This window comes from Heterodontus francisci, chromosome 5 (genome assembly GCF_036365525.1).
Source record: "Heterodontus francisci isolate sHetFra1 chromosome 5, sHetFra1.hap1, whole genome shotgun sequence".
NCBI lineage: Eukaryota > Metazoa > Chordata > Chondrichthyes > Heterodontiformes > Heterodontidae > Heterodontus > Heterodontus francisci.
Window position 1 is genome coordinate 174,076,534 of NC_090375.1, and position 17,538 is coordinate 174,094,071.

The 17,538-nt window shown below is 44.6% G+C and overlaps 1 protein-coding gene across 1 annotated transcript in view; it reads right to left on the reverse strand.

Moving 5' to 3' along the window:
• LOC137370296 (regulator of G-protein signaling 22-like) overlaps positions 1-17,538 on the reverse strand; it is a 163,844-nt gene that overhangs the window by 1,698 nt on the left and 144,608 nt on the right. Inside the window, exons 27-28 of the mRNA XM_068032675.1 lie at positions 8,035-8,194; positions 914-1,017 (exon numbers count right to left, since the gene is read on the reverse strand). Of these exons, the coding sequence (XP_067888776.1) occupies positions 977-1,017; positions 8,035-8,194 (201 nt within the window). The 3' untranslated portion in view covers positions 914-976. The remainder of the gene's footprint in view (positions 1-913; positions 1,018-8,034; positions 8,195-17,538) is intronic.

The following is a 17,538-nucleotide window of genomic DNA, read 5'->3' on the forward strand; positions in this document are numbered from 1 at the left end:
TAAATAGGCATATCCAGAGATCAATTAAAGACTAAATTACTGGATACATTTCTCTGTAGATTGGCAGCTGTATCCTCTCCAAGGTCAGAAGAAACCAAATGGAAGTGACTGGTTTTCTCGGGTTAATGCTACAAGCTTGCACTCCTAGCGTGGAGCTTTGCCTGCAAGGAGCACACATCGGGAAATCGGGCACACGCGCCCATGATTTTCTGTCTGTTTGGTGTCACTTTTTAAAAATTGTGACTTAGAAGCTTACCTGTGACACTTAAAATCTGATTGCTGCAGCTCAAAACTATAATTACTAACTGATCTCCCAAGGAATCAATCCCGATGAGTCTGAAGATATACTGGTGATAATTTTCCACTTCGGTGTCTGGGCAGTAGTGATATAGAGTGAATCGCCTGCCCATCCTAGAACTCGCCTGAAATCAATGGAATGAAAATGGGACGAGTTTGAGAACAGGCATGTGATCCACTCCACATCATTACTGTCCAGGCAGCCAAGTGGAAAACTACCTCCATCGTTGTATAAAGAAGACAGTATTTACATTACATAGAACAGAATGTATTATTCTGCTGCCAAGGTGACACGATATGCCTTAAGGCCGTAAACAGGCACACAATGTTGGCAAGGAAAACATTCCAGTGGCTGTCAATTAACTGCTGAAAATGTAACCAGAAACTCTTTTAACTGTAATTCAATGCATACCTGAAATGTTACTGGAACACATATTCCTACTGTATTATGAACTGATGGTATGTATAGTTTTCTTCAAAGACATGACTTTAACACATTATATTTACCTTACTCATATAGATTCCTGCTATACATGAAGACAAATGGCCATAGCTTTTATTTCATCTTAGCAAATTGTTGTAAATATATTTTTAAAATTTGGTTTTCAATACCCACTATAGGATGAGTTCACTTTGGGTTTCAATAAGTTGATAAAATAGAGTTGATCAATTCAGATGATTAATTCAAGTTTCCTGATGCGTCTTGGCTGTTTGAAGATTCTGTGAAGAGAAAAGTTATTGTTAATGCTAATGTTCTCAGGGATAGTAAATAGACGGTCACAAGGAGCATCAGCACTTTTTGAAGGTTTTTTTTTGCATGTTTTGAAGACTCATATCTCAAAACTGCCACTTACCTCTTTGATTTTTGCACTCAATTTGAGGATGTATAAAAAGGCCTTCAATTCATGTTGAATGTATGTCATGCTGAAGTACGGTTATGCATGGTAAACAATAATGTTGTAAGGTTGTGTAAGGGCTTGGTATACACCAGTAGTAAATGTAGAAGAGGTTGACATACAATACTTTGTGGCATGCATGCAGGCCATCTATCCTATTAATGGTACTATTGACCAACATTATCTTGATAGCTCCCTTAAGATGTGCTATCTTTTTCTGTATCTGTACCCAGGCTGCGGAGGCAATTTACACAGCTTTGAGACTGGCCAACATCTTCTGCCAGGCATGCTGCTCTCCTGCCTCCTGGGGAGGATGTCCTAGTATGGCAAAGAGGGCAACCTTTCTTGAACCCCCCCCCCCCCCCAATGAAGCTTCACCTCCACTTTGCCAGTCATCAAACAATGCTTGTTTGCGATGCTGCTTATTCACTTGTTGACAGACATAATTTCCTGTCTCCAATTTCGCTTTGCTTTCCCTTTTCTTTTGGAAGCCACATCATTCTGTCCATACAGTCTTCAGAAGGATTGACAAGTATTTTAAGACTAGCTGTACCTATTGGAATGGCTAAAATGTTTTTGCTCCCTTATGTGTACCTTTCAGTAGCTACATCCCATCAAACTTTTGTAGCAATCTTGTAAGGACTTCTTATATCTGTCAAATCCTGCTCTTGCCGCTTCAGTAAGCTCTCATCTGCATGCACAAACCAGGCAGGGATCTTGTCTGTCTAAGGTTCTGTAAAATTACACAGGCTCGGTCTTTGGCAGAAACAGCAAGCTTCACTCCAAGCTGACCGTACTGCCTCTGGAAAATTGGCACTTCAGTTAAAAATTTGCTGGAAGAACTGTGGACCCTTAAACAGTCAATCCACCTTAGGTCGTGTAGATTGCTGATTTGCTGTATGACATCTTGCCTATATTTTTACTTTTGTGAATCATTTTATTTAGTAAATAAATCTGAATATTAATCAGCCAGTATTAGAAAAGGTAGCAGTGTGGATATTTCAGTAATGGAACTATCAGTACTGTCCCTCTGTCTTCAGGTACTGTCCCTCCCTCCTTTAAATTTTCCACTTCTCTCCTCAAAAAAACAATCCTTGACCCCACCATCCTTGCAAATTACCATCCCCTCTCTGTTTCCTCTCCAAAGTCCTTAAATGTATTGCCTTCCAAATTCGTGCCCATCTTTTCTGGAACTCCATATTTAAATCCTTCCAATCAGGTTTCTGCCACTGCCACAGTAACGAATGGCTCTTATCAAAGTCAAAAATGGCATCCTATGTAACTGTGACAAAGGTAAACTTTCCTTCCTCATCCTTCTCATGCTGTCTGCAACCTTTGAGACAGTTGACCACACCATCATCCTTCAACGCCTCTCCACTGTCGTCCAGCTGGGTGGGACTGCTCTCACCTGGTTCTATTCTTACCTAACTAATCATAGCCAGAGTATCACTTGCAATGGCTCTCTTCCTGCTCCTGCACTGTTACCTCTAGTGTTCGCCAAGGATCTATCCTCGGCCCCCTCCTATTTCTCATCTACATGTTGCCCTCCCAGTGACATCATCTGAAAGTACAGTGTTAATTTACACATGTACGCTAACAGCACCCAGCTCTACCTCAACACCACCTCTCTCAACTCCTCCACTGTTGCTAAATTATCAGCCTGCTTATCTGACATCCAGTGCTGGGTGAGCAGAAATTTTCTCCAATTAAATATTGGGAAGACTGAAGCCATTGTCTTCTCCAAGCTCCATTACCTAGCTAGCGACTCCATCGACTCCCTGGCGACTGCCTGAGACTAACCCAGACTGTTCGCAATCTTGGTGTCATATTTGACCCCAAGATTAGATTCCGACCACATATCCACACCATCACTAAGACCACCTATTTCCACCTCAGTAACACTGCCCGACTTCACCCTGCCTCAGCTCATTTGCTGCTGAAAACCTTGATTTTAAAATTTTCATCCTTGTTTTCAGATTCCTCCATGGCGTCGCCCCTCCCTCACTCTGTTATCTCCTTCAGCCCCAGAAACCTCTGAGATATCTGTGCTCAACTAATTCTGACTTTGTGAGACAACTTTAATTGTTCTATCATTGGTGGCTGGGCTTTTGGTTGCCTAGGCCCTGTGCTTTGGAATTTCCTCTCTAAACCTCTCCAGCTCTCTACCTCTCTTTCTTCCTCCTTAAAACCTACTGCTTTGACCAAGCTTTAGGTCATCTGCCCTAATATCTCTTTATGTGGATCGGTGTCCAATATTGCTTTCTATCACTCCTGTGAAGCACCTTGGTAAGTTTTATTATGTTAAAGGTGCTATATACATATAAGTTGTTGTTGTTGAGAGCTATACCATTCAGGGATGTGAGGAAGCACTTCATCACACCAAGGGTAGTATAATTCTTTAACTCTCTCCCCAAAAAGCTTTAAATGCAAATATTAAATTCCAGAAAGCTTGTTGTGGAAGGATAAGCTGGAGCCTATCTTTACGCAGTTTCACACTTATTGTGCAGAGTAAAAAGAATTGCAAACAAGTAGCTCTTCACTCAAACCCTCCACCAGTCACAATAAGTGTCTCCTTACGAGTGCTCAAGTAAGACCCCAATTAACATGCTCCGATTGTATATAATTAAACAATTGATACTCAATTAACAGAGTTCCTTCTTTATTTTATAATAAAACTTAGATTAGTATGTTCAAACAACATTTCAAAATAAATTCCATATTATGTACAAAGTATTAACATGCTCAAACATTTCAAAATAAAAATAAAACAATAAATTCCATATCAGGTACAAAGTATTACATTGCAAGATGCCCCTCCTCTGGCACCCCTAACAATTTCTTTGTACTAGCATTTCTTTTTGTGAAACAATCCAATAGCTGATGACTTACATCTACCCATTTAAGTTTGGAGATTTACTTTCTCTCCAGCATTTGTTTCAATCCGCAAGTTCAATACGTAGTCTTTTCTCACCCACACCTTTTGTAGAGTGTACATTGTCCCACAAAGAATGATTATCCACATAACAGTCAATGGGTATCCTATCTTCAGTATGTCCCTTGTTCAGAATCTCACTTAAAATATTTGACAAATAGAACCCTATATTCACTGCCTCCACAAGACCCAGTGCTTCTGCAGTTAAAGTGCTTTTAGTGACCTTTTAATTTCCTTAGCTTCCCAAGCTAAAGGACATTTCCCATTTTTACCCAACAGAAATATTATGAAACCAGCTGCACTTGAATACCCATCAGGAAGATTAGCATGTGAAGCATCACCAGAAATGACTAGCATCATTAAGGCCTTAGTGTCAGCAGGCAGTACAGTATCAGAGATCTGAAGTTTTATTGATCATAACATCATTTGCTGCAGGTGGGTTTAGAGTGTTACCCCCATGTTTCTCTTTTGTCCCATGGTATGGGGCGGTGTTTCTTCCCTCATTTAGTCACAGGACAGTCTTTAGAAAGAACTGCTGTCCTTTAAGACCTGGATATCCTGATATTATTCATGTTTAGTGTGTCATGTTTTGTACACTGAGAGTGCATTTAAATGAACTAACCTCAGATCGTAACATAAGATCAGTCCCCTGAAATATTGGTGCCACAGTATCTGAGGAGCAAGAGACCATTGCTGAATTATTGGCCTCATGATTTATGCCATAAAACTCTGGTTCTCAGTAATTTACAGCAATCTTGGGGTTTACTACTATTGTGTATTTGTAAGGAAAAAGCAACATTGTTCAGTGTATTATATTCTGAATGTGATGTTATAATGGAGATTGTTTAGTTTTAGGTCTACACTAGTAGGCTTCAAGTTTGTACCTGGGAACACATGAATAATGGCTGATTTTTTGATCAACTCCTGCCCTTGACTAGATCCCATCTCCAATAATTGTCTAAATTTGAATGGTTTATGTCTAAACTGAAAATTTCTCCATCCATTTTATTTCAGTCAAAACCCACACTTATGCACAAAAATGCAATTTCTCATCTGTCAAACAACAAGCAGAAAATTTGCTGGCATGAATGATTTCTTTTGCCGTTTTGTGGCAGATACTTTAATTCTGGACAGAACACATTTTACAGGACTATTAACTTCTCAAGTCCTGCGACATTTAGGTGCAGAGTAAAGCTCACTCTGTATTGCTCCAGCAAAACTGCCTTCAAGGGGAAGGATATTCTGGAAAAGTACTATCAGTATGAAATTCTTGCTTTGATGTTTCAACTGCAGAGTGTATGTTAGGATTAAGTGCAACCAGGATGCATTCTTAAGAAGATCCAATTGTACAGGTTATCTGGGGGCCTGATAAGCTTACCAGACATCAGGTCTGGGTTCTGCAGTAATGATCTCCATTCAAGATCCTGTCAGCACCCTTTGTGTTTCTAGATGTAGCTTCAAAGCTGTGCTTGCCAGTTAGTGGTAATGTTACTGGACTTGTAAGCCTGAGGCCTGGGCTCATGACTCTGAAGTCATGAGTTCAAATCCCACCATAGCAACTGGGGGAATTTAAATTCAATTGATAAATCTGGAATAAAACGCTTTAATAATGATCCTAAAACTATTGGATTATGGTAAAAACCCATCTGGTTCACTAATGCACTTCAGGAGAGTAAATCAGCTGTCCTTAGGCAGTCTAGCCTACACATGACTCCAGACCCACATCAATGTAGTTGACTCTTAACTGAAATAGCCTAGCAAGCCACTCATTTGTATCAAAACGCTACAGGAATAATTGAACGACCCAGCGTAGACCTAGGCACTGGAAGCGATAAAGGCTGACTCCGCAAAGTCCTCCTCACTAATATCTGAGGACGTGCCAAAATTGGGAGAATTGCCCCACAGACTAGATAAGCAACAGCCCGACATAGTCATACTTACTGAATCATACCTTACAGCCAATGTCCCAGACTCCTCCATCACCATCCCTGGATATGTCCTGTCCGACCGCCAGGACAGACCCATCAGAGGTGGCAGCACAACGGTATGCACTCGGGAGAGAATTGTCCTGGGAGTCTTCACATTGACTCCAGACTGTATGAAGTCTCATGGTATCAGGTCAAACTTGGGCAAGGAAGCCTTCTTCTGATTACTATCATGTCGTGTGGCACTACCACCCTGCAAAATGGGATAGACTCAGACCAGATCTAGCAACTCAAAACTGGGCTTCCATGAGGCACTGTAGGCCATTATCAGCAGCAGGATAGTATTCAATGACAATCTGTAACCTGATGACCCAGTGTATCCCTCTACCATTACCATCAAGCCAGGGACCAACCCTGGTTCAATGAGGAGTGTAGGAGGGCATGCCAACAGCAGCACCAGGTATACCTAAAAATAAAGCTCCAATACAAGTCTACATGCATGCTAAACAGTGGAAGCAGCATGCTGCAGACTGAGCTAAGCAATCCCACAACCAATGGATCAGATCAAAGCTCTGCAGTCCTGCCACATTCCAGTCAAGAATGGTGGTGGACAATTAAACAACTAACAGGAGGAGGAGGCTCCAAAAACATCATCTACCTCAATGATGAGGGAGCCCAGTACATCAATGCAAAAGACAAGGCTGAAGCATTTGTAGCGGTCTTGAACCAGAAGTGCAGAGAGGATAACCCATCTCAGCCTCCTCCTGAGGTCCCCAGCATCATAGATGCCAGTCTTCAGCCAATAAGATTCACTCCACATGATATCAAGAAAAGGTTGATGGCAATGGATATAGCAAAGGCCCTGACAGCATCCTGGCTATAGTACTGAAAACGTGATACAGAATTAGCCATGCCCTTAGCCAACTGCTCCAGTACAGCTACAACTGTCATCTACCCTACAATGTGAAAAATTACCCAGGTATGTCCTGGCCACAAAAAGCAAGACAAATCCTATCCGACCAATTATTGCTCCATCAGTCTACTCTCAATAATCAGCAAAGTGATGGAAGGTGTTGTCGACATTGTGACCAAGAGGCACTTTCACAGCAACAACCTGTTCACCTATGATTACCTTGGCTGAATCCCCCACCATCAACATCCTGGGTGTTACCATTAACCAGAAACTGAACTGGATCAGCCACATAAATATTGTGGCTGCAAGAGCAGGTCAGAGGCTGGGAATTCTGAGGCAAGTAACTCACTTCCGGACTCCCCAAAGTCTGTCCACCAACAAATGGCACAAGTCAGGAGTGTGATGGAATACTCTCTACATGCCTGGATGGGTGCAGCTCCAACAACACTCAAGAACCTCAACACCATACAGGACAAAGCAGCCTTGCAAGCAAGTTTAATCGGCACCTTAAGAATTTGTTGCCTCCAGAACCGGTACACAGTGGCAGCAGTGATGCACTGCAGCAATTCATCAAAGCTCCTTTGACAGCACCTTCCAAGTCCACACTCTCTACACCTTGTGCTTTGTAGATGGTGGATAGGCTTTGGGGAGTTAGGAGGTGAGCTACTCACTGCAGAATTCCCATGACCTCTACCACCTAGACGAACAAGGATAGCAGACGCAAGGGAACACCACCACCTGCAAGTTCCCCTCCAAGCCAAATATCATCTTGACTTGGAACTATATCACTGTTCTTTCATTGTCAAAATCCTGGAACACTCTCCCTTATAGCACATGAACTGCAGCGATTCAAGAAGGCAGCTCACCACCACCTTCTCAAGGGCAGTTAGGGATGGACAAGCATGCTGGCCTTGCCTGCAATGCTCACATCCCAAGAATGACTAAAAAACATTACAACACAGTGCTGCATCATTTTAAGAGAAATAACGGGATTAAGGATTTGATATGTTGGTATTCAGACATTCCAGTGTTGTCGCAAGCACTTCAGTTTAAGTTTGCAATAGACATTACCTGGCAGTGCAACAGATACTGGTGCAGCCTCCATTCTGCTAGCCTCCATTCTGCTAGCCTCCATTCTGCTAACTTCCTTTCTGTTAGCCTCACGCGCTATCAAAATGAGTGCCTCCTCTCTATTCAGTGCTTCTATGTATTTGGAGAAAGACCAGGAAAGCTATTCAGGAAAAAAATAAAATCAGGTTTCAGACTGACTTCCAATTAAAAGTACCATTTTCATTTCCTGGAGTGTAAAGTATATTATCATTGACTGAATATTAAATAAACTGTATAATCCAACATCTAATGTTTTTTTTTAAAAACTCTAAAAGGCATGCTATGCAGAAAATGGCTGATGAGCTACTTGGCCCCTAAATAGATCGCACCAAGAAAGGCGATTGATCTAAAATGTATAATGTCAGACAAAAGCTCAGATAGCTATTCAAGAATTTCATTTGATTTATCAGCTAGGTCTCTTTTCTCTAGAAAGCAGAAGGCTTAGGGGGTGACCTAATAGAGAGTCTTTAAAACTATGAACATCTTTGATAGAGTGGAGATAGAGAGAGTGTTTCTAATTGTGGGGAACAGTAAAATTGCAACCACTAATATAAGGTAATCACCAAGAAATCAAATAGGGAATAGAGAGTAGTTGCAGCAAATAGTATAGTTGCATTTAAGGGGAAGCTAGATATACATGTGAGGCAGAAGGGAATAGAGGGCTATGCTGATGAGTTAAGTGAGGAAGGATGGGTGGAGGCTCAAGTGGAGCATAAATGCTGGCATGGACTGGATGGGCCAAATGGCTAGTTTCTGTGGCCCAGAATTTGTGGTAGTAATAACATCAAAAGTGTCAATGTTTGCTGTCATTACTCCTGTGAAACTGACGTCTGGAGTCTACACATGAGCAATTAAAGGCAAAAATCCAGAGGTTGCTGTCAGTGATTCAATGCTTTTTCACAGGGTGCACTTTTGAAGTCCCTGCAGACTGCAGTCAATTAGAAATCATTAAGCTGACGAGAATTTGCTCTTTTACGCTATTAGTCTTGCTGTAAATTCCTTTGAAAAAAGTTACACATTGTTCAATGAGTTGTAACTGGGTTTTTTAACAGCATACTAAGTTTATAATTATTGCTGAGAAACCTTTCTGGCCCTGAAAAACTAGTTACATATTTGTGGAACATCAAATTTCTTCATAATGAAAGAAAAATTCACATATTTTAAAATAGTATATATTTTTTAAAGTTTGTTTATAACATTTAAGCTTCTACCTTAATCCCATCTGTATGTCCCAATCCTTTATTTTGCTCTCTCTAAAATTTAATTTATGCATTTTACCTCCTGGTTTGCTATCTGTGCGAATTCTTCAATGTGATTGGCTGCTTTCCCTGCTTGATGACATCTCTATTGCTCTTAACTTGCAGCCAGATTTAAACTAACATCGGGAAATGTGAAATCTGCACCTCAGAGATCACTAGATCTTTGTGGGCAGTTTTCTTCGAGGTCACTGGCAAGTGCTGTCACTTTGCTGCTGACTGCGAAATCTCAGCTGATGTGGTGATGTAATCTAATGGGGGTGGAGAAAGAAACTTTGCAAAACTTTCCATCAGGATATTAAATAGTTTGGGGTGAATCTACAATAAAGTAAATTGTACATTATAGGAAAGAGGGGGCTGCATGTCCTTTCCTCATTTTGCACTAAATTATGGCATTAAATTTGATGTTGCACAATTATTTCACATGAAGAGAGCCTTTTCCAAATAAAAAAATGCTTTCTGGTTGAAAGACTACATCAAAATTCAATAATGGAAAAGGGTTTGTAGGGCTTTGCAGTGGAACTGAGAGAGCAGGGGCTAGAAATGTGGACAGCCTAGCAGGAGATGCAAGCACAATATGGCTTTCCATATTTCATTTCCCGGCGGAGCAGCAGGAGAAGGTAGCGACTCTTCGGTGGGTAAGTGAAGGCACCAGGAGCTGTGTTTTAAAAGTTGTACTTACTGTTTTCCTTGTGTTCAAGTTACTTTTGGCGCGGGAGGAACCGGAAGCTGGACGGCAGCAAGGACTCCTGGGTAGGTTTTTTCTTTAAAGGTGCGGAGCTCCGTGGACTCGGCCTCATTTCCCGGCGGAGCAGCAGGAGAAGGTAGCGACTCTTCGGTGGGTAAGTGAAGGCACCAGGAGCTGTGTTTTAAAAGTTGTACTTACTGTTTTCCTTGTGTTCAAGTTACTTTTGGCGCGGGAGGAACCGGAAGCTGGACGGCAGCAAGGACTCCTGGGTAGGTTTTTTCTTTAAAGGTGCGGAGCTCCGTGGACTCGGCCTCATTTCCCGGCGGAGCAGCAGGAGAAGGTAGCGACTCTTCGGTGGGTAAGTGAAGGCACCAGGAGCTGTGTTTTAAAAGTTGTACTTACTGTTTTCCTTGTGTTCAAGTTACTTTTGGCGCGGGAGGAACCGGAAGCTGGACGGCAGCAAGGACTCCTGGGTAGGTTTTTTCTTTAAAGGTGCGGAGCAGAGTTGACTCGGCCGCATTTCCCGGCGGAGCAGCAGGAGAAGGTAGCGACTCTTCGGTGGGTAAGTGAAGGCACCAGGAGCTGTGTTTTAAAAGTTGTACTTACTGTTTTCCTTGTGTTCAAGTTACTTTTGGCGCGGGAGGAACCGGAAGCTGGACGGCAGCAAGGACTCCTGGGTAGGTTTTTTCTTTAAAGGTGCGGAGCAGAGTTGACTCGGCCTCATTTCCCGGCGGAGCAGCAGGAGAAGGTAGCGACTCTTCGGTGGGTAAGTGAAGGCACCAGGAGCTGTGTTTTAAAAGTTGTACTTACTGTTTTCCTTGTGTTCAAGTTACTTTTGGCGCGGGAGGAACCGGAAGCTGGACGGCAGCAAGGACTCCTGGGTAGGTTTTTTCTTTAAAGGTGCGGAGCAGAGTTAACCCGAGACCCTTTTTACCCTCCTCCTCTAACCAAAAAGGACTGAACAGGTAAGCTATTTCACTGTTTTTGTTAATATCTATATTTGTACTTAATTAAGGGGTAATTGAGTAAAAGAAATGGCAGCCAGGGGAGTGCAGTGCTCCTCCTGCAGTATGTTCGAGGTGAGGGGAACCTCCGGTGACCCTGCCGACTTCACCTGCTGGAAGTGCATCCGTCTCCAGCTCCTATCAGACCGTGTTAGGGAACTGGAGCTGGAGCTGGATGAACTGAGGATCATTCGGGAAGCTGAGGGGGTGATAGATAGAAGCTACAGGGATGTCGTTACTCCACAAAACAAAGGCAGCTGGGTAACAGTTAGAGGTGGGAAGAGGTCAGTGCAGGGATCTCCTGTGGTCGTTCCCCTCAACAACAAGTATACAGTTTTAGATACTGTTGGGGGAGACGGCCTATCGGGGGCAGGCTGCAGTGAACGGGCCTCTGGCACGGGGTCCTGCACTGTGGCTCAGAAGGGAAGGAGGGAGAACGGGAGAGCACTAGTCATCGGGGACTCGATGGTGAGGAGTACAGACAGGCGGTTCTGTGGGCGCAGGCGAGACGCACGGATGGTTTGTTGTCTCCCTGGTGCCAGGGTCCGTGATGTTTGTGATCGCGTCTTCAGGATCCTTAAAGGGGAGGGGGAGCAGCCAGAGGTCGTGGTGCACATTGGCACCAACGACGTAGGAAGGAAGGGTGGCACAGATGTTAGAAGTGAGTTTAGGGAGTTAGGCTGGAAGCTGAAAGCTCGGACGGACAGAGTTGTTATCTCTGGTTTGTTGCCGGCGCCACGTGATAGTGAGGCTAGGAATAGGGAGAGAGCACAGCTGAACACGTGGCTGCAGGAATGGTGTAGGAGGGAGGGCTTCCAGTTCTTGGATAATTGGACTGCATTCTGGGGAAGATGGGACCTGTTCAAACAGGACGGGCTGCATCTGAACCAGAGGGGCACCAATATCCTGGGAGGGAGGTTTGCTAGTACTGTTCGGGAGGGTTTAAACTAGTTTGGGAGGGGGATGGGAACCGGACTTGTAGTCCAGGGACCAGTGGGTCCACTCAGAAAGACAAAGAGTGTAGTGAGGTATTGGGGAAGGTAGCACTGTCGCAGAGGACAGATGGGCACGGAGAAGGGTTAAAGTGCGTATACTTCAACGCAAGAAGCATCAGGAATAAGGTGAGTGAATTGAAGGCGTGGATGGGCACTTGGGACTACGATGTTGTGGCCATCACTGAAACGTGGATAGGTGAGGGGGAGGAATGGTTCTTGGAGGTACCTGGTTATAGATGTTTTCATAAGATTAGGAATGGTGGTAAAAGAGGTGGGGGGGTGGCATTGTTAGTTAGAAATAGTGTAACAACTGCTGAAAGAATTTTCGAGGAGGATCTGCCGACTGAGGCACTGTGGGTTGAGGTCAGGAACAGGAAAGGAGCAGTCACCTTGATGGGAGTTTTCTATCGGCCCCCCAATAGCAGCAGGGAGGTGGAAGAGCAGATTGGGAAACAGATTTTGGAAAGGAGCAGAAGTCACAGGGTAGTAATTATGGGGGATTTCAACTTCCCAAATATTGATTGGCAACTCTTTAGATCGAATAGTTTGGATGGGGTAGTGTTTGTGCAGTATGTCCAGGAAGCTTTTCTGACTCAGTATGTAGACTGCCCGACCAGAGGGGAGGCAATATTGGATTTGGTACTAGGTAATGAACCAGGGCAAGTGATAGAGCTGTTGGTGGGCGAGCACTTTGGAGATAGTGATCACAATTCTGTAGCATTCACTGTGGTAATGGAGAGGGATAGGTATGTGCAACAGGGCAAGGTTTACAATTGGGGGAAGGGTAGATATGATGCTGTCAGGCAGGAACTGAGGAGCATAAGTTGGGAGCATATGCTGGCAGGGAAGGGCACGGTCGAAATGTGGAACTTTTTCAAGGAGCAGATAGTAGGGGCCATTGATAAGCATGTCCCTGTCAGACAGGGAAGGGGTGGTCATGTGAGGGAACCGTGGTTGACAAGAGAGGTTGAGAGTCTTGTTAGGAAGAAGAAGGATGCGTATATAAGGTTGAGGAAAAAGGGCACAGGCATAGCTCTGGAGGGATACAAGATGGCCAGGAAGGATCTGAAGAAAGGGATTAGGAGAGCTAAGAGAGGGCATGAAAAATGCTTGGCGGGTAGGATAAAAGAAAACCCCAAGGCCTTTTACGCGTATGTCAGAAATATGAGGATGACTAGGGGGACCGTAGGTCCGGTCAAGGACAATAGCGGGAGACTGTGTGTTGAGCCGGAAGAGATAAGTGAGGTTTTGAATGAGTACTTCTCTTCGGTATTTACGAATGAGAAGGGGTGTATTACTGAAGAGGACGGTGTGAAACAGACTGGTAAGCTCGAGGAAGTGCTCGTTAGGAGGGAAGATGTGTTGGGGTTTTTGAATAACTTGAAGATAGACAAGTCTCCCGGGCCTGACGGGGTATATCCAAGGATGTTATGGGAAGCAAGGGATGAAATTGCAGAGCCGCTGGCAATGATCTTTTCATCTTCTCTGTTGACGGGGGTGGTACCAGGTGATTGGAGGGTGGCAAATGTTGTGCCCCTGTTCAAGAAAGGGAATAGGAACAACCCTGGGAATTACAGGCCAGTTAGTCTTACTTCGGTGGTAGGCAAGTTGATGGAAAAGGTGCTGAGGGATAGGATTTCTGAGCATCTGGAAAGACACTGCTTGATTCGGGACAGTCAGCACGGTTTTGTGAGGGGTAGGTCTTGCCTCACAAGCCTGATTGAATTCTTTGAGCAGGTGACCAAGCAAGTGGATGAGGGTAAACCAGTGGATGTGGTGTACATGGATTTTAGTAAGGCATTTGATAAGGTCCCCCATGGTAGACTTATGGAGAAAGTCAGGAGGCATGGGATAGTGGGGAATGTGGCCAGTTGGATTAAGAATTGGCTAACTGATAGAAGGCAGAGAGTGGTCTTAGATGGTAAATACTCAGCCTGGAGCCCAGTTACCAGTGGCGTGCCACAGGGATCAGTTCTGGGTCCTCTCCTGTTTGTGATTTTTATTAACGACTTGGATGAGGAAGTCGAAGGGTGGGTCAGTAAATTTGCAGATGATACAAAGGTTGGTGGAGTTGTGGATACCGAGGAGGGCTATTGTCGTCTGCAAAGGGACTTGGATAGGTTGCAGTGCTGGGCTGAAAAGTGGCAGATGGAGTTTAACCCTGAAAAGTGTGAGGTCGTCCATTTTGGAAGGACAAACACGAATGCAAAATACTGGGTTAACGGTAGGGTTCTTGGGCATGTGGAGGAGCAGAGAGACCTTGGGGTCTATGTGCATAGATCGTTGAAAGTTGCAACTCAAGTGGATAGGGCTGTGAAGAAGGCATATGGGGTGTTAGCGTTCATTAGCAGAGGGATTGAATTTAAGAGCCGTGAGGTGATGATGCAGCTGTACAGGACCTTGGTAAGGCCTCATTTGGAGTACTGTGTGCAGTTCTGGTCGCCTCATTTTAGGAAGGATGTGGAAGCCTTGGAGAGGGTGCAGAGGAGATTTACCAGGATGTTGCCTGGAATGGAGAATAAGTCTTACGAGGAAAGGCTGAACATTCTAGGCCTCTTCTCATTAGAACGGAGAAGGATGAGGGGTGACATGATAGAGGTTTATAAGATGATCAGGGGAATAGATAGGGTAGACAGTCAGAAACTTTTTCCCCGGGTGGAGCAAAGCGTTACAAGGGGTCATAAATTTAAGGTGAAGGGTGGGAGATATAAGGGGGATGTCAGGGGAAGGTTCTTTACCCAGAGAGTGGTCGGGGCATGGAATGCCTTGCCTGGGGAAGTTGTTGAGTCAGAAACTTTAGGGACTTTCAAACGGCTTTTAGATAGGTATATGGATAAAGGAGAATGATGGGGTATAGATTAAATTGTCCTTGACAGAGGACAAAGGATCGGCACAACATCGTGGGCCGAAGGGCCTGTTCTGTGCTGTATTTTCTATGTTCTATGTTCTATGTAAAGCCGTAGAGTAGAAAGAGGGCCACAATGTTTGGAGAGTACAGGGGCAAAATTCGATAGCCTCTGCAAATGGAATGGGCATGACTAACCCACGTCCATCCCTTCCAATGCAGGCACTATGCAAACTTTATGCTACCTGCTCAATTACATAATTTTAGCGTGCAGCCTGCGCTAAGCGTGCTGCTGAGTGGCTGGATGACTGAGCAGAAAGTGTTAGATCATTAGCACAAATTCAAGCAAGCCTGCATTACTTGAAGCCAGCCTGCATCTCTTAAAAGTGAGGTGCATTTTGAGTTAAGCAGGTGCGGGAAGTCCATGCTAAAAGTGATTTGGACTTGGAAAAGACACAAGAAAGACACAACATTGCAGAGAGTGGGCTCCAAGGTTCTCCAACACAGCACTGGGGGCCTTGGTGCAAGAGGTGAACAGGAGGACAAAGGTCCTTTATCCATAGGCACCCAGGAGGCACTCCAGACAGACACTGCAAAAGCAGTCAGAGCCAGTGGTATAGCCTTAAGAACATGAATGCAGTGTCACAAAAAAATCAATGACCTCACAAGTGGTCAAGATCAGTAAATGCATCTTCAAATGCCATATCCCACCAACTGTACCACTAGTCTCACACACAGCTCCTTCACTCATTTATCAGCAATCTCTATCAACCATGATTCATATGTCAGAGTCATGGCTTCACCTCACCCTCACGCACTTTGCACTACTGCCAGCTTCACACCCACAACTCACAACCTGTACACACTGCCAACTATGCAACCATGACAGCCACAGCACCCAAATACATTGCACCGTACTCATGGACACACTTCCTTCTCTCTTTCAGGACAAAGTGGTGCACGCATGCAGGCAGCAGCACCTAACAGGTGGGATAACAGGCATGTCCTTACTCTGATGGAAGAGACAGTGCTTGCCATCACTGAAGTGGCCATGACCGAGACTGTGGCCAGTGGGGGAGAGGAGTTTGTTGAAAGCATCGAAGATGAAGGTATACTCATACCTAATCCTCCTTCTCACATTCCACTTACCCCTCATCCCACAATCCCTTCTGATTTACAAGCTGCAGGTGTGTAATCATGCACCTCTTGCTTCCACCCCCCCTCACCGCCACCACCCCCCCCCCCCCCCACCCCCCTACTTTTCTCACCATTACCCTGCCCTTGTGTCTTTCTCCTTTCAGATAACTGCAACCTGGCCAGGCAGTGGTGCAGGAGCAAGATGTAAAAGAGGAAGAAGAGACTAATGATGATGAAACACTGTCACTCGATCCTACACTCGCTGCCACAAGCTCAGATACTGACATTACACACATTTTAGAGGGTAGCTTAGAGGCATATTTTGCATGTGGTGAGATACCAGACATGAGTGACCTGCAGCCAGGGCAGGGGTAAAGGGTAGCTCAGGTGTCAGCTCGCCAGAGGGTGAAGTTACACACAGGCCCAAACACCTTCAGCAATGACCTCCCCTCCATCATAAGGTCAAAGGTGGGAAAGTGCATGGATGATTTTATGGTGTTCAGTTCCATTCTCAACTCCTCAATAATAAAGCAGTCAATGCTCACATGCAGCAAGACCTGGACAACATTTAGGCTTGGGCTGATAAGTGGCAGGTACCGTTTGTGCCACATAATTGCCAGGTAATGACCATCTCCAACAAGAGAGAGTCTAACTATCTCCCCTTGACATTCAACAGGATTATCAATGCTGAAACCCCCACCATCAATATCCTAGGGGTCAGCATTGACCAGAAACTTAATCAGATGAGCCACATAAATGCAATGGCTACAAGAGCAGGTGAGAGGCAGGGAATTCTGCAGCAAGTAACTCACCTCCTGACTCCCTAAAGCCTGTTCACCATCTACAAGTTAGGAGTGCGATGGAATACTCTCCACTTGTTTGGATGAGTGCAGCTCCAATTTCTCATAATATTAAACACCATCCAGGACGAAGCAGCCCGCTTGATCGGCACCCCATTCACTACATTAAACATTCACTCCCTCCACCGCAGGTGTACTGTAGCTGCAGTGTGATCATCTACAACCTGCACTGCAGTAACTTGCCAAAGCTCCTTCCAAAGTACCTTCCAAAGCTGCGACCTCTACCACCTAGAAGGACAAGGTAACACGACCACGATCTGCAAGTTTCCCTCCAAGTCACACACCATCCTGACTTGGAACCAGATTGCTGTCCCTTCATTGTTGCTGGGTCAATATCCTGGAATTCCCTCTCTAACAACACTGTGGGTGAACTACAACACTGGCATCTATTTGACTATGTGGAAAATTGCCCAGGTATATCCTATCCACAAAAAGGAGGACAAATCCAATCTGCCAATTACTGCCCCATCAGTCTACTCTCGATCATCAGCAAAACGATGGAAAGTGTCATTGACAGTGCTATAAAGCGCCACTTAAACAGCAACAACCTGCTCACCGATGTTCAGTTTGGGTTCCGCCAGGGTCACTCGGCTCATGACTTCATTACAGCCTTGGTCCAAACATGGACAAAACAGCTGAATTCAAGAGGTGAGTTGAGAGTGATTGTCCTGGTTATCAAG